Source organism: Pipistrellus hanaki (assembly GCF_964339955.1).
Source record: "Pipistrellus hanaki genome assembly, chromosome: 12".
Taxonomy (NCBI): Eukaryota; Metazoa; Chordata; class Mammalia; order Chiroptera; family Vespertilionidae; genus Pipistrellus; species Pipistrellus hanaki.
The window spans coordinates 17,019,251-17,040,859 of NC_140514.1; the positions used below are offsets into that span (position 1 = coordinate 17,019,251).

The window sequence follows — 21,609 nt, forward strand, 5'->3', positions numbered from 1 at the left end:
GGTGGTCACTACAAACAGGCCACATTTGAGAAGCACCTTTTGGACATAAAGGAGCCTATAAGATGTTGAATGTGTGGATAAAGCCACCAAGAAAGTTACTGTTTAATGAAAAAGAAACAGATGTTTTGGCCTTTATACTTGCTAGAGGTTTTTCTTCTTTAGATAATTTCCCTAAACTATAACCTGCTAATAAAATCAATGGGTCTAAATTAATTGATTTGATCACAAAAAGAATGCACCATATTAAAAACTAGTATAATATTAACGAATGCATTTCATTCTTATTTACAAAAGATTTACCTTTAAGTTTTATGCTAAATATTTATTCAATATTTTCACTCTTCTGAAATTATATAAACCTTACCTCAATTTGCCTCTACTAGCTGTGTTCATTTCAAGTTAATACATGAAGTAAGTTCAATTACTTCACCAGTTCTACCGGCTATTCCTCACTCTTTATTTCAATTGACAGGTCCAGGGAAGAGGAGATGGCTTGATCCAGGGACAATGAAGATGCAATGTTGAAGAATAAGTTGGAGGAGAGAAGCAACAGGCACCATGGAAAAAAACAAAACAAAGCAAGGTTATATTTTTCATGTCTTGCTTTAGGGCTCAGGATTTAAGAAATATGAGTTGTAGTATTGTCTTTCTGTTTTCTCAAAACATGATAATATGTTCATTTTACTATTCTCTTTTTCTTATCATAATGACCACAAAGAGCATAGACTTGGTGTTGGAAAAACAGAAAATGCTATTTATATACTTTTGTCTGAGCAGTTATCTAATTTTTCTTAGCAATAAATTTACAACTGCCTCAGAATAATCTGCCAAGATACACATTCAACTAATAGACATCTAACACCTCGTATGCTAGTCTAAACATACAAGGCCTTCTCTTTCAATCTTACCACGCAGAATCAACAATATAGAAATAGGTTCTGTTTTCAAGTGAGAAAACAGTCCTAGAGAATTCAGGCTATAATCACAAAATGTCGAAGTTCAATCTGGGAGACTGGTCTGTTCCCAAGTTCTTGTTCTTGCCATGATACTAGGCTGTTGGGACATAAAATGGGCTAAGGAATCTTTTCTTGGGCTTATTTTGGGCATTTTGATAATCTCAAACCATCTGGATTTTATAGGGATAGCCCTCTGTATGCATATGTTCTGGGCTGAGGCTATGTATTACTTATGAACTTACATACTATGGCTGTTCCTCTAAAAAGGATTCCCTATACCAGCATGTCTTAGGAGAAGAATATACACATTCACATAACCAAATGTTTGCAACCAGAGTTTGCATGTATAAACTGCTTGATTCATACAATATGACACAATGGAGACGTAGTTAAATGGATGGGCAAGGAGCTGCATGTTTTACATGATTGCCTCAGCTTCACGGCCAATCAATGTGATTCTGAAAGGTATATTATTCTAGGCTAATATCTTTTCTCCCTAGGTTGTAAATGGTTTTTATAACCTATTTACATCCTTTGTGTTTGACCTGTGTTTCAGTCTCTAGTGTTGCCAAGACTATTTTCTTTCTGCCTCCATCCTTTCCAGACCTTTTCCTTCAGCAATTCCCTTCTATCAACCCTCTTGCCTAGGAGAACAGCAAGGTTCACTTAGCTGGTCTGGACAGTGACAGAAAGGCAGAATCCAGAAGTTTTTTAAGGATCAAAGGCAGGAAAAGGCAGGATATTTTACACAGGCCTCCCAAGAGCAATAGAGTGACAACTGGACAGGTGCCTGATGACCAGCAGTCTTCCTGACTGTAGAGCTAACCCCTCAGTTAAACTGCAGTCAGCACCAAGAACACAAGTGAGACCCTTCATGGGTAATCACTTCTGGTAATTAATGATTTTTAATCATTCCGGCTTAGTTGAGAACATCCCCATTCAAATACAACATGGTTTTCTACTACAGGAGTTTTACCAGATCGGTCTGATCTGGTCATTAGGATGTAAATATAAAGTAATCTACACAATTTCATGCTTTGTTCTTATTGAACCATTGTCTTGCACAGATTTAGGGTCCTATAAGTCCCCTTATTCCCTGCATGTGTCTGAAGAGGATGGGGACAGAATGAGTAGTGTTGATTCAACAAAGCTCTTTTTCCCTACAGGAGAGAATGAACATATGCCGATGAATAATCCTTCCACACAAATTTACCAGGTAAAGCAAATAGATTGTTTTGAATAGTCCTGTGTGTTATACTAATGACCATCTTGTCTGTATAGTTTCTTTTAGTGCTCACAAATGCTTCCACATATATTATCATATTTGTTTACTTAACAAGTTCACTGTATTTAGACAGGCAGGGTAGAAAGCACCATTCCCACTGCACTTTTGAGAAAACTGGTTATTAAAGGACAACTTAACCCAGCTTATAAAATACAGCACCACCACTCCCACATCCTCTGCTTTGCTTGCCTGCTGCCATCATCACCATGCCCAGAACACCGTGCAATAACATTTTTATCAGAGAGGAAGAGAGAGCAAGATCTATTTTTTTTAGCTTCCTATTTTAGCAGGGAGAATTGAGAATCAAAGAGGTATTAATATTGCAAATGCTAAAATATAGTGATAGAAAAAAATTTAAGGTCATTTAAACAATGGTGATAATTTAATTTACAAGGAAGATAAAAGTGGAAAACATTTTGTAATATAATTGCCATCGGGGTCACATCGGGCTATTTGGTTATCTGAATAGTATTTATTTGGCTTTTGTAAATTTAAAGTAAATTTCTGTCCGTAAAAAATATAGAAGTTTATTCTGACATAATTTGTAATGTAAAAGCAGCATTGGCTAGGGAAACCTGTGCACTGGTGGGGTCCCTCAGCCTGGCCTGCAGGGATTGGGCTGAAACTGGCTCTCTGGCATCTCAGGAGGGGTTTTGTAGGGGTCCTGGATTTCAAGAGGGCGGTTCTCAGGTGATACACCTCAGAATCAGGCTCCCTCCTCTCTGGTTAAGGTGCGTCACTCAAGAACCGCCAAGTCACTGCAGCTCGGCAGCTCCTGCATTGGGCGTCTGCCCCCTGGTTTTCAGTGCACATCATAGCTACCAGTTGGACAGTCACTTAGGCTTTTATATATATATATATATAGACTATAGTTACAATGTGCAAAGTCTACAGATGGAGCAGACATTCTCATAGATTTTTTTAAAATCCTCACCAGGGGATATTTTTCCATTGGTTTTTTTAGAGAGAGTGAAAGAGATGGAAAGACAGAGAGAAATATCCATGTGAGAGAAACACATCAATTGGTTGCCTCCTGCACGCCCCCACCTCTCCTCCATGCCCAGGCTGAGGATGTACTTTGACTGGAATCAAACCTTGGGACTCTTTGGTCTGCAGGCTGACGCACTATCCATTGAGCCAAACTGGCTAGCGCCATTCCTACTGATTTTTAAGTGTCCTGGTAAATACATATAAGATAGACTGTTGGAAGGATTACAACAGAAGCATTGGTAAAATTCTATGAGATATGGGGGAAGGATAAGTTAATACTGACTGAAGGATGTAAACCAGGCATTCAAGGACAAGTTTATAATTTGGTAAGTGGATATGGGGAAGGATATTTTAGGCAGAGGGACTAGCTTGAACAAAGGCCTGGAAATGAGCCTTCACTCAATGCTGATTTGATGCCTCACTTGTCCAAAACCTTCTCTGCCCACCTCCCTCTGTTAATATCTGACCTGTGTATGGTATTTGAATGAATGTGAGTGTCTCTTTAAACCCAGGTATGATTTAAAGTCTATCATAAACTCTATGTAGGTCACTCCCTGAATGTTGGCTAAATATAGCTGGGGGGGTGGCCTCATTCTCTTATTGTATCACAAATCCAAATGCATCTGTTCACAGTGGAACAAATGAAGCAGTGGAAGTGAAGTTGTTCTATATGACATCTATGATGCTGTGATTATAACACCATTCTTGTTTTAAAAGAAAGCGTTCTAAGCCCCAATTTGTTTTACTCCAAGCAACATTTAACCCAGAGAAGATGGAGAAGTTAAAAAAGAAGAAGAGGAAGAGGAAGGAGGGAAGCAGGGCAAGGTTACCTGTAACAGAATACAATCTACACTAAAATGGGAGAGCGAAATGTGAAATTTGAAGCACAATATGGCATTTCAACCACTTTATCTTCTTATTTAATTTTCTGATAGACCCCTCCATTCTTACATTATAGTAAATATTAACTTGTTTACTTTTGTTTTTTTATTGTCTATCTCCTTCTAGAATGTAAGCTCCAAGGGCAGGGATTTAGTACACTTTGATTTCTGTTGTATTCTTGGCATTAAGTACAGCACCTGGAATATAAAGTATATTCAATAAATAATAGTTGAATGAATGAATACCTGAAAAATGTGTATATTGCTTGGAGCCAAGAGGTCTAATGCAGTCATTCAGTTTGGTACCAAATTGTAATTGTATGGTTCTATGGAAAAAAGAATAGATCCTCACTTCATACCCTCGTCAAAATAAACTCTAAAGTGTTTAATGGGTTAAATATTGTATAAAAAATAAAACCATAAAAGTTTAGCATAGTGAATATTTGTCTTTGGATGTGAAATATTTAAATGAAAAAGTACTAGAAGAAATCACAATGGAAAGGGTTAGAGTTCATTCATCCATATCACAACTAAAATTTTTTCCAACATAAATATATTTTTTAAAAATTCAAAGGCAAATAAAAATATTGGAAAAATCCCTACTATTAACCCTTTGTAATACTTATATATTCATAGAAATCAATAAAAAAGGAAACTTCTGAGACCTCATTAGAATACAGGAAAAGGAAATAAAATAGGCAAAGGAAATGGAAAATTTACCAAGGTAAAATTATAAATGGCTAATAAATAGAATAGGTTGAAGCTCAAAGAAACAGTGATTAAAACAATGAGTATTATTATTTTACTACCTAATTAGCAAATAATAAAATAATTAATAATATTTTAAAATAATATATTTTTTATTGATTTCAGAGAGGAAGGGAGAGGGATAGATAGAAACATCGATGAGAGAAAATCATTGATTGGCTGTCTCCTGCACACCCCCTATTGGGGATTGAGCCCACAACCTGGCATGTGCCCCTGACTGGAATTGAACCCAGAACCCTTCAGTCTTAAGGTCAACACTCTATCCACTGAGCCAAACCAGCTAAGACTATAATATTTAGTTTTGTTTCCCCCCCCATAATATTTAGTTTTGATAAGTGTGCATAAATTGGCAGAAACTTCAATGAAAGTTATTAGTTAAAATGGAGTAAAAATGTTAAAATGGTCATACAGTTGACTCTGTTTTTTGGAAGGACTTGACCTCCTTGATAAGAGGAAGAGATACAGAGACCCAAATCAAGTCACAGAATGTGCACTACTATCTCCCAGTTCATTCCAGGCAGAATTACTGCCAGGTCAGATGAGTTAATGTGGATACAGTGACAGCTCCTTAGCGTAGTATATTTCTTTTTATTTGAACTCAGATCTATTTCCTTTCCTCTCATCCTTTGTCCACTGTATGTAGCTCTCCCCAAATCCACCCCTATCTCTTTTTCAGAGTCATACTGTGTTGTTTCACTCTTGATTACGTCATTTTACATATGGATTTTAAAATTATGATTATATTAACATGAGAAGTGTGGGGGTGGTCCCACAGTTAAGGCAACAGATGTTTTAACTGCACAATTTAGTCCTAGTTTAACTATCATACTAATGATTTGAACTTCAAAATGTTTCTGGCTCACTTGCAGCCTTAGGAATGTAAACACTGCAGCTTCCTCCATTTTGTATCTTGTTTGAGACATGTTTTTTCTAAATATACTAATTTAGGATATTACACAGGATACAGAATGTTTCCAAGGATATACAACCACATTATTATAACTTTTCAAACCCTCTGGTCAAATATATTTTGTATGTGTATTAATTAATTGAATGTACTATCTCTTTCCAAATTAAATTTCCCTTTGGGTCAAATATGACCTAACATCCTTTGACTTATAGTAAATTTATATTTATAAATTTATCCTAAAGAAACTATCTAAAACATACACAAAGTTTTAAATAAAACGCATATTAAAATATTGAAAAATTACAAACAACATAAATATCCAACAAGGGTAAATGGGTAGCTAAATTCTGGCATAGCCATAGGATGGAATAGTATGCAGTCATTAAAAATAGACATTCAACAATGAAGGATATGGGAAAGGGTTTATAAGAATGTTAAGCAAAAAGAAGGGGGCAGAATCAAAATATATCTGTAGTGTGATTTCAACCATATAAATATCTGCATTCAATTGCATTGAACAAAACAGAGGAAATATGCCTAAATGTGTATGAATGGTTATATTGAAGTAATGAGATTTGGGGTGATTCTTTTATTTTTTACTTTTTCTGTAATGAAAGTAATTTAAGAAAATGAATTATGTGCCAAAAGAACCTCCAATTGAAAAACTATGGGAACCACTCCTACAATAATAGGTTTTATTATTTAAGCTGCCATTGAAAGTTTTATAGGATTTATAAGTCCTGTTTGAGTCTCAGTCTCTTTTTACCTTTGAGGAATGTCTTTTAACCCTAGAGAAGTTAACTCTATTAGGCACCCTGGGATCAGTAAGATCAATTTTGGTATACTAGGTTTCCTATCAGTTTCAATAGTGCCCTGTAATGATTTTAAGGGTTAACTTCTGTAGGGAGTATAGAGAAGATTTAGGAAATTTACTTTAAAAAGAATGATTTTTATTATGAAAAATTGACGTTCAGATGAGCCTGAAAAGATCATAGTAGGACATTTACTTTTTACTTGTTCCCACTTAGTGTTTTGTTTTTAAAAAAATATATTTATATTGATTTCAGAGAGGGAGAGGGAGAGGGAGAGAGAGAGAGAAACATAAATGTGAGAATCATTTATCGGCTGCTTCCTGCACACCCCACATTGGGGATTAAGCCTGTAACCCAGGCATGTGCCCTGACCAGGAATCAGACTGTGACCTCCTGGTTCATAGGTCAGTGCTCTACCACTAGGCCATGCAGCTGGGCCCCACTTTGTGTTTTAAATCATTGCATTTTTTGGGATCAATAAATCAGCCTAAAATTAGAGAGAGAGAAGCTGGCAGAAAAACCATGTTTCTTTTGTAGCAATCCTGGTTAAGGGGATTGCTAAAACAATTACCTTGGCATCCTTGCCATCATGTGTTATTTCAAAACATGTTGGCTTTTGCTCTTCTAGAGCATTTAGTCAGGAGGTATCAGAATTTGGCATGTCTTGAAGAAGTTTGTCAAATGTTGACATTCCTGAGTTTTCAGGGTTCTCAAGGCACAGGCACAGTCCCTTTAATTTGCCTCCTCTTAGCTTTCTGAGCTTGATAATGAGACAGAAAGGAAGTCAGTGTAAAAAACACCCTGGAACAATGTGCATCCTTTATGAGAATTTAGCTTGAGGGATCTTTGGTAGAAAGGAAATTGGAAGATGTTGACTAAAATTCATCTTAGGAAGAGTTAAAACACACACATAACAGCAAGAGTTAAGAAAGAAAAAAAAAAAAAAAACCCGGAGAAACAGAAATTAAGAGCAGGAAATACAAAGAATTCCGACTCCTCTCCCCTATTTCTTTAAGCCTAAGATGCCCTCTGTGGTACCCTAGGCTTCGAAGTACAAGCCTTCCCTGAACCTGACTCCAGTGGGAGCCCGCCTTCAGCGGCAGGATGGAGGGATCATAACCTCTCTAGAGCAGCTTCATGAGAAAGTCAACGAGATGAGCAACGTGTTCAACTCGCTGGAGAACAAGGTAGACACCTGTTTCTGAACCTTGGGGTGGGTTGTGGGCTATCAAACAAGAAAGTGGAATAGAGAGCAGAGTAAAAGATGTAAGTCCATGACTTCAGAGTATTTTTTTTATTCACAACTGAATGGCCAGTTGGCCCTGGAAAACCAGCCGGTAGCAACTAAAGATACCATGGTCCAACCATCCTAAAAGGGACAGGCTGTGTCAGGGGTGTGACTACACTCACTATGGCATCGCTCCCTGGCTGGCCCCTGCCTGTGAAGCTATATCTAAAGCAGTAGTGCTGTTTCAATGGCAGGTACCCAATGGGCTCAAAGTAACATATGTGAAGGAAGAGGGCTCACAGCTCAAAATGGTTCCAGAATTCCCAAAGTCCCTATATAACCTGTTAGAGAAACATTTTGATAGTTTTTAATTTTTCAAGAGCTGGGGTTCTACAAGTGAGGAAAAATCCTTCTGTTGCCGTTTGGCTCCTGGGGAAACACCTATGAGAGCAGTGATCATGAAACCTATTTCTGTCAGGTACTGGTTCCCTCTGTTTTTCAAGCAGGAAACCTGAGTGAATTTCAGAGCACCTGCATGAATGCTAGGTTTCCTCCCTTCAGTTTTAAAACTTGCATAAATTTTGCTTTGATACTATATAGCTGTGGATTTGGCTTATTTTGCTCACAGATGAATTTACACAATGACAATTACCAGATCAAAAGTAGTTTATTTGGAGATTTAATCCATCATGATGACTGCATTAGGACAAGTGCTAAAATCCATCACAAAGATTAAATAAAATTTAAATGATTGGAATAAAAAGCAGATTACTCATGTTGTTTCCTAAACATTTGACAGGTCTGTGCCCCGCCCCCCCCCATCTGTATGATCTTTGGTTCCTTCCATTTCTTCCTACTCCCAGCCCTCAAGATAAACCTTTGTGAATCACAGTGAACCACAAAATGCTGTATTTTAAAAAAAGTGGTGTGTTTATAACTTATAGTGGGAAGTGCAAGTTGAAACCATTTAGACAACCAAATTTCAAAATGTTTAGAAATACACATTTGAAGGAATTTTGTTAAGGTACCTTTAAAATTAAAATACTTGCCCTAGCTGGTTTGGCTCAATGGATAGAGCACTGGTCTGCAGACTGAAGAGTCCTGGGTTCAATTCCAGTCAAGGGCACATGCCCAGGTTGCAGGCTCAATCCCAAGTAGGGGGCATGCAGTAGGCAGCTAATCAATGATTCTCTCTCATTATTGATGTTCCTATCTCTCTCTCCCTCTCCCTTCCTCTCTGAAATCAATAAAAACTATGTTTTAAAAATAGAATAGTTGGTGGATATCTTAATTATAGAACAAATCTTCTAAACAAAGTGTTTTACAGAGAGATCTGAAGCTAAGAGTTCCTCTACTTAGCAGAGTATAAGATTATATTTGTCAAGAAAGTCATGTTATCTTATTGTTATTAAGTTATTGCCTGTTGGAAATGCTTATTTTTTAACCAAGATCTAATGTACATTTACTCTTAACACAAGGAACATATAAAGATTTCATACTGAATAAATGATATTAAGCCAAAAAAGGAGGAATTTACATCAAGTTTTAGTTACATTGTTTAAAATACAAATATGCATTTTTTTAAAAATATATTTTATTGATTTTTGTACAGAGAGGAAGGGAGAGAGATAGAGAGTTAGAAACATCGATGAGAGAGAGTCATCGATCAGCTGCCTCTTGCACACCCCCTACTGGGGATATGCCCGCAACCAAGGTACATGCCCTTGACCAGAATCGAACCCGGGGCCCTTTAGTCCCCAAGCCGATGCTCTATCCATTGAGCCAAACCGGTCCCGGCACAAATATGCATTTTTTATCACTGAAAAAAAAAAACTCAATTGTGTTTCTTCATCAGGAACTTTGGAAATGCTTTTTCATTTGTCCAATGAATAAAACTCAACTTTAGAAGTGCTCCATTTTCTCCACATTTGTTTGTGCTTAACTTAAAAAAAAAATCTTTATTATTGAAAGTATATATATATATATATATATATATATATATATATATATATATATCCTCCTTTTTTCCCCATTGACCCCTTCTAACCCGCTCTCACCTCCCACCCCAGGCCTTTACCACACTATTGTCTGTGTCCATGGTTTATGCATATATGCATATAAGTTCTTGGGTTGATCTCTTCCCACTCACCACCCATGCCTGCCTTCCCTCTGAGATTTGACAGTCTGTTCCATGCTTCTATGTCTCTGGACCTATTTTGAGCATGGCTTATTTTACTTAGCATAATACTTTCCAGGTTCATACCCTCCTGGACACGCCTGATCTTATCTGTGCTTAACTTCCTGATTTGCCACTTAAAAGTGGAGAATTAAAATTTCTTAAACATCTTCAATGTATCTAGCATGTACTAGGACAGGCACCTTATCTACATTTATTTATTTTAGTATCAAAACAGCCTTGTGAAATAGGTGTTGTTATGGTTATTTTGTGGATGAGGAAACTGCTACAAAGAGGTTAAAACAACTTGTCTAAGATCCTAGTACTTGTGGAAAAGTGCTAAGATTTGTACCTTATCTGACTCCAGTATTAATTACCTTTTTATGTGTGGAAGTTGACAATAGAAGTCCAATGTGTGCTCTGCAACATGACCAGATTTGACTGCAGAAGATGAATTATATCACTATCAACAACATGCTGAGCTCCTACCATTGTAAATGCTTCTGTGCCTTCCTTATAAACTAAAGCAATCTGCCTGTGAAAATACTATTGTTTCTTTTTTCATGCTATCACTCAATAATTAAAAAAGTCGATTTTAAAGAAATTCTCAGATACATTTAGTTATCATCCTTTTTATCATTTAATTTTTAAGTGAAATAACTAAATTTCTTCATCTTCTCCTAACAACCAGGGATAATATACCCATCCTTTTTCTCATGGAATTGAAGAGTTACAGGACCAAGACTGTTTTTCATGTGCTTATATTGTTTTCAAGTAAATCTTATTTAAGAATTTTTTTTTCTTTAAATTGATTTCAGAGAGGGAGAGATAGAAGCATTGGTGATGAGAGAGAATCATTAATTGGCTGCCTCCTTCATGCCCCACACTGGGGATTCAGCACTCAACCAGGGCATGTGCCCTGACCAGGAACTGAAAAGCAACCATACTCATGGTTCACAGGTCGACGCTCAACCATACTGGCTAGGCTTAAGTAAATCTCATTTTAATCAAAGGTGTTAGAATACATAAGTAGCTTATAGGTGCACTTGTAAAATTAATTATTTGCTTGCTTTCTTGTCACTATCAAGCAACAGAATGTGCTTTATAAAAAGGGCCTTCTTTTCCCTAGATCAGGGGTGGGGGACCTTTTTTACTGTCAAGGGTCATTTGGATATTTGTAACATAATTTTTGGAGCATACAAAATTATCAACTTAAAAACTAGCCTGCTATACTTGGCCAAACATTTAATTAACTCACTCCTAATGCCTCGGTAGGGCCGGACAAAATGATTTCACAGGCCTCATGTGGCTTGCGGGCCAGACGTTCCCCAGCCTTGCCCGAGATGCATGGGGCCGCGGTTGCCTTAGGTTGCCCAAACTTCAGTGTAATAGGAAATGATGTCTGTAAATTCTCTCAAGAGCCTGGTTTCTCAAACAGAAAGGAAAATTCAAAAGGACAATGGTGCTATTTATAATTCTTTATAGTAAACTGAATTCACTCTTCGTGTATTATTTAGTTGCAGGCCCTGGCCTCTGAACTCAAAACTGGTTTCACAGAAGCAATGCACGAACTGTCAAGAATTCAACATGGAGAATATGCTGTGGAAGAAAAGGTTAAGACCTGCAAATGTTCCATGGAAGAAAAAGTTACTGAGATGAAGAATTCATTAAACTATTTCAAAGTAGGCCCCCTCTTCTGTTTCACTGCTGAAGAAAGATCCTTGGTCTTGGTTACACAAGAAGAAAAATTACCTTTTCACATAGCAGCCAAATAGAAGAATATTCCCACTATCCCATTCATTAATTATCACAGAAAAATATCTATTTTATGCTTTTCTTTCTTGGATCTTTGTGTTAAAATTAGACCACAGAAGTAAAATTTTCACCTCTCATCCATTGATTGATTCATTCATTCAACAAAAATGAATTAAAAGTTTACTGTATACTAGATACTATATTTTATATTTTTACACAATATGCCAGATTAAATACATATTGATGCTTAATTTTTAGGAAGAACTGAGCAATGCCATGTCAATGATCCAGGCAATCACTTCCAAACAAGAAGAGATGCAACAGAAAATTGAACAGCTTCAACAGGAGAAGCGAAGAGAATCTCGAAAAGTGAAAGCCAAGTGAGTTTTCTACAAAAAATTAACCAAAGGCAAAGCCATAAGTAATGACTTTACAGAGACTCTGAGAACACCTTCCTCACTGTCAGTACAGAGCTAGCTGGCCACTGGGCTCTATGGGTCAGCATCTGGTGAGATTAGAGTGCCATAAAAGTTAGTTAACACTAAGAACTGATGGTAACTATTAAATGGAAATGCATTTAATAGGCAGTAAAATGAAAATGGTATAAAATGGCATGTAGAATTGGATTTCAACTGTAAAACCATGTAAAATTACAGCTAAAAATACATTTTTTTTTTTAAATGATTTCAGAGAGGAAGGGAGAGGGAGCATGAGAGAGAAACATCAATGATGGGAATCACTGATTGGCTGCCTGCTGCATACCCCACACTTGGGCTTGAACCCACAACCCAGGCATGGGCCTTGACTAGGACTCAAACTATGACCTCCTGGTTCATAGTTCAACACTAAACCACTGAGCCATGCAGGCCAGGCAAGACATATTTTAAAATAATGGTTGTTGTGTTAAAATGGGAGGGTCACCAGTGATTTTCTTTTTTAAATTAGTTTTCTGAAATTTCTCTAATGCTATTATTTTACTTCTACCATGGAAAATAAGTTTATATTAAACAACTAGAGGCCTGGTGCATGAAATTCATGCACAGATTGGGTCCCTTGGGGCGTTCAGAGCCGATTGGGGCCTTCTGGCTGCTGGCTGGGGGTCTCCCTTCCCCAACTGCTGGCTGCCAGATGCTGGCCAGAGCCTCCTTTCCCTGGCTGCCAGCAGGGGCCTTCCTTCATTCTGTGCTGCCCCCTGGTGGTCAGCACACATCATAGAGAGTGATAGAACTCCTGGTCTCCAGGTCAAACTCCCATGGGGACACTTTACATATTAGCCTTTTATATATATATAGATACCTCAACCATGTTGACTCACATAGTTTCACCACTAAACATACATAATCTTTATTTTTATACTAGAGGCCCGGTGCATGAAAATTAATGCACTGGAGGGAGGGTCCCTCAGCTCAGCCTGCCCCCTCACACAGTCCAGGAGCCCTCACTGGCGAGAGGCAACCTGGTGATCAGGGGAAGGCAACGCCCCATCACACCTCTGCTGCTGCCACTGCCAGCAGTGCAAGCCTTGGTCGGCCCTGGTTACCTGAGCATCAGGCAGCCCTGAGTGGCTGAGCAGCCACTATCCAAGGCTCGCCTGCACCTTGGGCCTGCCCTGGGCAGCTGGGCAGCCGTCATCTGAAGCTTGCCTGTGCCTGGGGCCAGTCCTGGGCAGCTGGGGGACTGAGGGGACTGGAGGACTCTGGAAGCAGGTGGGCCCGGCTTTGTCATGTGCCTGCCGCCCCAGCAGGGCTGAGAGGACTGGGCACCACCATCTTGTGGTTATGGGTGCTGCCATCTTTGAGGGCATGGCAGTCAATTAGCATATTCCCTCCTTGTTGACTATGGATATTGCCATCTTTGTGACAGCGTGAGGGTCAGTTAGCATATTCCCTCTTTATTTGATAGGATGTTTTTATACTAGAAATATGGCAATTAACATTTGTGTGGCCCAGGAGAATGGCTAATTGTTTTCAGCTGAAGACTTCTGTCTTCTGGTACCATTGTGTTTCTTTGTGAAATTAATATAAATCATCCTAAGCAAATTGTCACCACTGCAAACTCTATAAAAGACCCTGATGATAGGAAAGCCAGTAACAGAGAAATAAGAATGTAGATATTACAGCTGAAACAGGTTTGGCTCAGGGGATATAGAACTTCAGCCTGTAGTCTGAAAGGTCCCAGGTTCAATGTACCTTGGTTTCGGGCATATCCTCAGTAGGGGATGTGCAAGAGGCAGCTGATCGATGTTTCTCTATCATCAATGTTTCTAACTCTCTATCTCTCTCCCTTCCTCTCTGTATAAAATCAATAAAATATATATATTTAAAAAGAATGTACAGTAGATATTACAATTAGAAGGTGATTTATAGATACTTAATTTTTTCCCCCCAACTTTGGCGATGAATTAAATTGCCAGTGTTTGATCATTGTTAATTTACTAAAACAGCAATTTTATATGGTTCAACACAATAACTTAGAAATTTTTTTGAATTATTCTGAACTGAATCTCTTCCTAACCCACCAGGTATTAAGATCTTTTGTTTCCCTTTCCTAGGAAAACTCAGAAAGAAGAGCATGGCTCACAGGCTGGGCCTGCTCAAGCACAAGGAAGTCCTTTCCGTTCAATCAATATCCCTGAGCCTGTTCTTCCAAGTGAGGACTTCACAAACCTCATGCCTTCTCAGGCCTATGAAAAAGGTACAGCTCACAAATCATACTGAATTAGCCATGATTTTCCCCCCTTGATTCTGAGGGCTTAAGTGGGCCTAAAGCCTTCATCCCTGTTAGAGGAAAATGGTGTATTGCTCAGAATTTTCCCTCTTGCATATGGAATTAAAAAGAATGCAGAGGATCTGAAAAATCAGGAGAGTCTCCCTAATTTAAAAATGTTTTCTTTTTTTTGAAAATACTGGGTGTTTTGAATTTCAAATGGACCAGAGATAATTTGTTGTACAACCATAAAAAGGAAAATGTTTAAAAAATTACTCTATTTTTATTTCCCATATTACTTTCTCAATCCTTGTCTCTCTACATAGACATTTTAAAGTAGCTATATTCTTAGCATGGGTAAAATTGTGTGTTCTGCTTCTTTTTCAGCAAAGGTTTCACTGACATGAGAAAGATATATCTGCCCTAACTGCAGGCAGTGCCCTCATACAATCTAACTTCGTACTTCTCTTTTTCTGGAAAACCAGAGCTGGTGCTGTCTGTGGGCTGAAAGTCACCAGCCACATCCCTGTTCTGAGAGATGTTAGAACCGATAATAGAAATTGTAGTTGGGCAGTACTGAAGAAAATGGCATTCCAAGGGATGTCTGCAGACATCTGTAAGTGACCTGTGTTTAACTCAGGAAAAGGAACAAAACAAAAAAGGATTGCTACTTCTTTGTATCCTCAACAAAATCTAGCAAAGCACCTACAGGAGAATGAATGTATATATTAACCATGTTTAGGTGAATTTTCTTCTTTTCTTTTTGTCTTATGTAGAAAGTCTCCAAAAGAGGCTCAGTAACTTCTGAACCAATTATAAAGTCCTCAATTGGCTTAATGAACAATTTGGCTCATATATTCAATGGCAATATATGTGTTTTGAATAACTGAATTTAAAAATCTAAATCAAATGGCTTTTAATCAGTATTAACTTCAAAGTACAGATTTGCTTTTTAAAAATGTTTTTATCCACTTGAGCAGTTATTTTAGAGATGGATAGGTGCAGCCTGGGAAAACTCACTTGATCCATCTGGGATGTGGGTTTATGGTAGGTGGGTCTATATTCTTTGCTCTACGTCATGAAGAGCATGACATAAAAGATGGTCTTGTTAGGGGAGATTTCAGGAGGGGCTTGCAAAGTAGAGGTCAGACCAATGCCACTGAACATTTTTACAAGAGAAATTATTAGAAATTATATTTGTAAAGTGTCCAGATGGATTTAAATGAGCTATTTAATGGCAACTCCTTCTTCCTTCACTTTGAGTAGGCATGGCTTATATAACATAGTTTATCCTACCAAGTTGCTGCAAAAATTTGGGGATAATGTGTCATAATAAGATATTATGTATACTATTGGTAGAAGGTTACATTAAAACTCAAGATCAAAGGACTAAACTTTCAGAAAGGATTGACTTATCCACTGTTAGCTAAAATACAGTACCCCCAAATCTAGTAGCTTAAAATAGCAAACATTCATTATGTCACAGTTTCTCTGAGTCGGGAATACATATACAGCTTAGCTGGATGCCTCTGGCTTAGCTAAGCTGAGGTTGCAGTCAAGCTGTTGGTTATACCTACTCATCCTTTCTTCTATCCATTCATCCATCCATTCATCCACCCCAGGCATTGATTTAAATGATGGGATATAATATTGAACAAAACAACAAAAATTCCTGTCCTCATGGAGTCTTGGTTCTGAAGGAAACAGACAATGAACAAGATAAATAAAATATATAGTATCTGAGATAGTGACGAGGAGAAAATACACATAGGTGTAATTTTATAGTGTCTACCAGGAAAAGACCTGAAGGAACTTAGCTATGATACTGAGGAAAAGAAAGGGAAAAGCCACTACCAATAGGAGATGCGTTTTTTTTTTTTTTTTTTTTTGTTTTGTTTTGTTTTTTCATTTTAAAAGAAAGGGAACAGCAGGCAGGGAAGAAGGGCAGATATTTTAGGGACTTACATCATTATATGGTCTTTGGCTTTTGCACTAAAATGGGAAGCCATCAGAGGGCTAAGCAGAGGAATGACAGGGTCTGACATATTTTAACCGCACCATTCTCCCTCCTCTCATCATTACCCTCTTCACCATCAGTTAAACAATAACTCAGCTAGTACTGTGTGTCAGGTACCACTTTAAGAGCTTACAAATACTAACTAATTTAATACTTATGGTGGGCTATGAGGAAAAGTACTACTATTACATCTTTTTACAAATGGGGTAATAGCACTTGTCATATTACATTGTATTTTTCCCACTGTGGTCTCCCCCAGAAAACAGTGAATTCTGTGAGTCTGTCCCGAGAGCCTAGCTAGCTCACAGAAGGTGCCCAGTCCATGTTAGTGGAATGAATACTGAGTGAAGGCTTTCCTTTCTCTGCAGCCCAAGAGTCCAAATCCATGCATATAGGAGATAGTAATGTGAAGGGAATGATGGGTCCTGGTAAGTGGCTCTTCTTTTTTCCTTCTAGCAGTTCCTTCCTTCCCCTTTTTTCACCTTCCTTGCTATTACTGCTTCTACTCCCTCAGTGCCAAACCAGGCAAAACAAAGCATACTGGTTATTGAGATTCTGAGATGTGTGCTGGAATAGGTCAGTGACTCAATTAAACCCAAAACAGAGAAGGGGTGGGGAAGTTTTAAGATCAAACCAGTATTCTTGATTCTTTCTGACTTCTTTCAATTACAGTACTGATGAATTAACATTAACTGAGAACTCACAGCTGTATGTAGATAGCATGACATAGTTGCATATGAACACACATTTTATAGTTTACTTCAGCGATTTTCAACCTTTTTCATCTCATGGCACACACAAACAAATTATTAAAATTCTGCTGTACACCAAAAAATATATTTTTGCCTAACAAAAAGTAGATCTAATTTTATTCATTCACACAGATTGAATATTATAATTTTTTATTTATTTAACAATTTGATGGAAAAGAGATCAGGTACTGCATGTTTTTAAAATTTTTATGGCACACTGGTTGAAAATCACTGGTTTACTTAATCAAAAAGTTATTTACTTAATACACAATTCACCCAAATGTTATAACTTATTTAATCTTGCTTCACTCACTATTCCTTTCTTTCTGCAACTTACCATCATCAGGGCCAAGGGGGACAAGTTCCAAAAGCTGACATTGCCTTTGGCCCTTTCCGTCTCTTTCTGTACTTTCTTCCTAGTGCTACTGGTATTTGATGTGCTCACCTGAAAGGAAGCAGTATGAGTCGATACATACTATACAAATTAATATTATTTTAGAAATTTATTTTTAAAAACTTCTTATTTAGTAGAGACTATGTATAAAGAATAGATGTTGTATAGACCAGAAGCAAAGAGAGGTGATGCTTTGCAACTGTGGAGACTTTTAATCCTTAGTTGATATTTCAGCCCACACAGGAGCATGATATTTAAGAATTACTAACAAATACAATAAAAAAATAGATCTTTTTGATGGCAAATGTTATTTTTCAGGAATGAACCCAACAACTCCAGAAACAGAAGAAAACCTCAAGCCTTGCCTCACAGGCGACATCCAGTCGAAGGGCCATGTGCCATCTGGTGTGTGGAGGCAGCCGAAGGACGGGAAAGAATGGGGCGAGGAATATGTCACAAAAGACCACCCAGATAAACTCAAGGAAGTTGGCCAGGGCAGACACAGTTCCTTCGAAAATGTTTTATGTGAAACTTCTTTAGCTGGTAAGCCCCAAGGGGAAAAGCAGGCTGAAATTTTAAAGAACACGATGACCTAAGGACTAGAATCCTTGAAATTCAGATTCACTGGACTTATGAGACCACCTAGATTATAGTTTCATTTCCGGATGAACTAGCTGAAGCCTTATAGAGGTCACAATGGTCAGCTGGGACTACCACCATGATTCTGGGTATCCACTCATTTAAAAAATATATATTTTTTTTACTGCCTGGTCAATGTGGCTCAGGGGTTGAGCATCCAACCATGAACCAGGAGGCCATAGTTCGATACCCACTCAGAGCACATGCCTGGGTTTCAGGCTTGATTCTCAGTAAGGGGCTTGCAGGAGGCAGCCAATTCTCTCTCATCATTGATGTCTCTCCCTCTCCCTTCCTCTCTGAAATCAATACAAATATATTTTGAAATATTTATTTTTTTTTAAGGGAGGAGGGGGAGAGAGAGAAAAAAATCTTCTTGCACTATGAACCATAACCTCCTGGTTCATGGGTCAAAGCTCAACCACTTAGCCACACTAGCTGGGCAATGTTGAGCATCTTTTCTTTTCTTTTCTTTTCTCTTTTCTTTTCTTTTTTAATATATTTTATTGATTTTTTACAGAGAGGAAGAGAGAGGGATAGAGAGTTAGAAACATCGATGAGAGAGAATCATCGATCAGCTGCCTCTTGCACACCCCCTACTGGGGATGTGCCCACAACCAAGGTACATACCCTTGACTGGAATTGAACCTGGGACCTTTCAGTCCGCAGGCCAACGCTCTATCCACTGAGCCAAACTGGTCCTATTGAGCATCTTTTCATATGCTATTGCTTTCATTTGTACTGCTAACATTTGATAGGGTTTTGGGGAGAAGTGGTTAACAATTCCTTCCTTGATTTGTTTTTAAAGCTAAAAGACAAACTGTGGCTCTGGAACTGCTTGAGTCAGAAAGAAAATATGTCATTAACATCTCTCTAATCCTGAAGATCAAGGCAACATTCCAGGGGTCAGATGGAAAGAGGAATTCCAAAGAGAGAAGGTATCATGTATTCATTGCCTTTGCTTTTCAGATTGATTAAGATTTAAGGTAAGTGTTTATTGTTTCTACTTTGGTAATTCTGAGTTCCAGAAATAGTTTTTGAAAAGAGAATATGCAGCAACAGGTTTTCTAAGCTTTTTCAGAAGCCTCCGTGTGTACTTTCAATAGATCGGCTGAGTGAGATACACAACAGAATGAAAGCATTCCTTTTTCCTACAGGTGCTTTTCCCCATGCAAAACTGAAAATAAATTTATTAACATTAACTACATTTCCTATAAAAATTCTAAGCTTTCAGCACTTTCTACCCCTGTGGGAAAGTGAGCAGGGTGTGAAAAGAACACACACCATAAACTACATATGGCACTTAAACCTGAGGCTGTCATGTCTTCTCAAGCCTATAAAATAGAACCTCAGGTTTTCCCTCGGAAAAAGCACCGTGCTCAAAAGCCTCTTCAGCCTGTTTCAAGGTATCCCTGCCCATCACTGGGAGGGCAGACAAGCCTGATGCCCATTTGTTGGAGGATCACAGAAGTTGGGGTTCTTGGCTTTTTCTGGTCTGATTCATCCAGATAGAGCGAGCCATGGCCTCAGGATCAGTCTTGTATGAACAATTTGGGGGTGGGGTGGGGCAAAGTCAGCTCCATAGGATTGCCAATTAGCCTTACAAGCTGAACTTCAGGGCCACATCCACCAAGAACTTAAGTTGTATGCTGCAGGTCATCACCAGATGGCACATATTTTTCTTTTTAATTTAAATTCCTTATTGTTTCAAGTATTACATATGTCTCCTTTCCCCCCCACTGGACTCCACCCAGCCACTCCCACCCCCCAGCACATGCCCTTACCCCCTCTACTGTCTGTGTCCACTGGTTATGCTTATATGCGTGAATAAAAGTCCTTTGGTTGATCTCTTATCCCGCGCCCCGTTCTTCCCTTCCCTCTGAGATTGGACGGTCTATTCGATGCTTCTGTCTCTGGATCTATTTTTGTTCATCAGTTTATGTTGTTCATTATATTCCACAAATGAGTAAGATCATATGATATTTATCTTTCTCTGATTGGCTTATTTGCTTAGCATAATGCTCTCCAGATCCATCCATGCTGTTTCAAGTGGTAAGAGTTCTTTCTTTTTTATAGCAGCATAAAATTCCATTGTGTAAATGTACCAGTTTTTAATCCACTCATCTGCTGATGGACACTTAGGCTATTTCAAAATCTTAGCTATTGTAAATTATGCTATGAACATAGGGGTGCAAATACCTTTCTGATTTCTTGGTATATATTCCTAGAAGTGGGATTACTGGGTCAAATAGGAGTTCAATTTTTAATTTTCTGAGGAAAGTCCATACTGTTTTCCACAGTGGTTATACCAGCCTTGCATTCTCACCAGCAGTACGTGAGGGTTCCTTTTTCTCCACATTGTCGCCAGCACTTGTCGTTTGTTGATTTGTTGATGATAGCCATTCTGATAGGTGTGAGGTGGTACCTCATTGTCATTTTAATTTGCATCCCTCGGATGATTAGTGACCTTGAACATGTTTTCATAGGTCTCTTGCCCTTCTGTGTGTCCTCTTTCGAAAAGTGTCTATTTAGGTCCTTTGCTATTTTTTGATTGAACTGTTTGTTTATCTTCCTTTTGTTAAGATGCATGAATTCCCGATAAATTTTGGAGATTAAACCTAATCTGGCAAAAACTAAGTTATCAATTTGAAACTATAATTGGATTTTCCTTGATTGATTTTAGTTTATTTCCCTCATTATTTAAGTACTGGACTGTGAGAGTTGAAGTAACTTTGGAGGCTTTCAAAGGAATATGCCAATACTCATGTTGACATAATTTTACTCCTACTAAGGAACAGAGGTAAAGTTGAGCACTTAATACTTTATGTTATGAAAAAGTTGCTTCTGGAAGTCAGGTCTGGATTATACAAAACAGTGAAGTAGGGTCAGTATGTTTTGCCTTCTTTCTTCCTCTGTTCTTCATCTCTTGGCTCACTTCTTCCACATGACTCCCCGATTTCAAATATCTTTATTAAATTAAAAAAAAAAACTTTTTTAAGGCCCGTTTTCAATATTTGGTTCAGAACCCACTGTAGGTCATTGGTCTTCATGTAACTTAAGTGTTTCCGTGATATTTGATGGGAGCATTAGCCTTCTCTGGCCTCACCTTGAAATCCCAATTGTTATCCCAGTGACAGTCCATGAGGTATCCTGGACTACAACCAAGTTACCAGCTCTCCAACTCTGCAAGTACACTGGCCACAGTACAGCAGAAGGCAGTGTTCTCAAAAGAAGAGGAGCGTAGCAGAGAGGGAGGGATAAAGAGAGGAGGAGAGACTGAGATGAGACAGAGCAGAAGAAAGTCTGAGCGAGGCACCAGGAGAGGAGAAAAAGAAAAAGATAA

General features: G+C 38.2%; 1 protein-coding gene and 1 long non-coding RNA gene across 12 annotated transcripts in view; one reads left to right on the plus strand and one right to left on the minus strand.

Moving 5' to 3' along the window:
* The window catches only part of ARHGEF33 (Rho guanine nucleotide exchange factor 33), a 62,205-nt gene that overhangs the window by 21,017 nt on the left and 19,579 nt on the right, over positions 1–21,609 (plus strand). For 6 of the 11 annotated variants that reach the window (XM_084901494.1, XM_084901487.1, XM_084901491.1 and 3 more), the window contains 9 exons: positions 473–583; positions 2,123–2,172; positions 7,646–7,789; positions 11,524–11,688; positions 12,020–12,141; positions 14,313–14,455; positions 16,853–16,912; positions 17,949–18,173; positions 19,075–19,204. In XM_084901494.1, the coding sequence (XP_084757620.1) occupies positions 559–583; positions 2,123–2,172; positions 7,646–7,789; positions 11,524–11,688; positions 12,020–12,141; positions 14,313–14,455; positions 16,853–16,912; positions 17,949–18,173; positions 19,075–19,204 (1,064 nt within the window). In that variant the 5' untranslated portion in view covers positions 473–558. Of the gene's footprint in view, positions 1–472; positions 584–2,122; positions 2,173–7,645; positions 7,790–10,400; positions 10,500–11,523; positions 11,689–12,019; positions 12,142–14,312; positions 14,456–16,852; positions 16,913–17,948; positions 18,174–19,074; positions 19,205–21,609 lie in introns of those variants that run through there. The other 5 variants (XM_084901497.1, XM_084901488.1, XM_084901495.1 and 2 more) reach the window with 3 other exon arrangements.
* LOC311631427 overlaps positions 365–21,609 on the minus strand; it is a 30,701-nt gene continuing 9,456 nt past the window's right edge. The window contains exons 3-4 of the long non-coding RNA XR_014796576.1: positions 17,574–17,681; positions 365–492 (exon numbers count right to left, since the gene is read on the minus strand). This is a non-coding gene — a long non-coding RNA (uncharacterized lncRNA). The remainder of the gene's footprint in view (positions 493–17,573; positions 17,682–21,609) is intronic.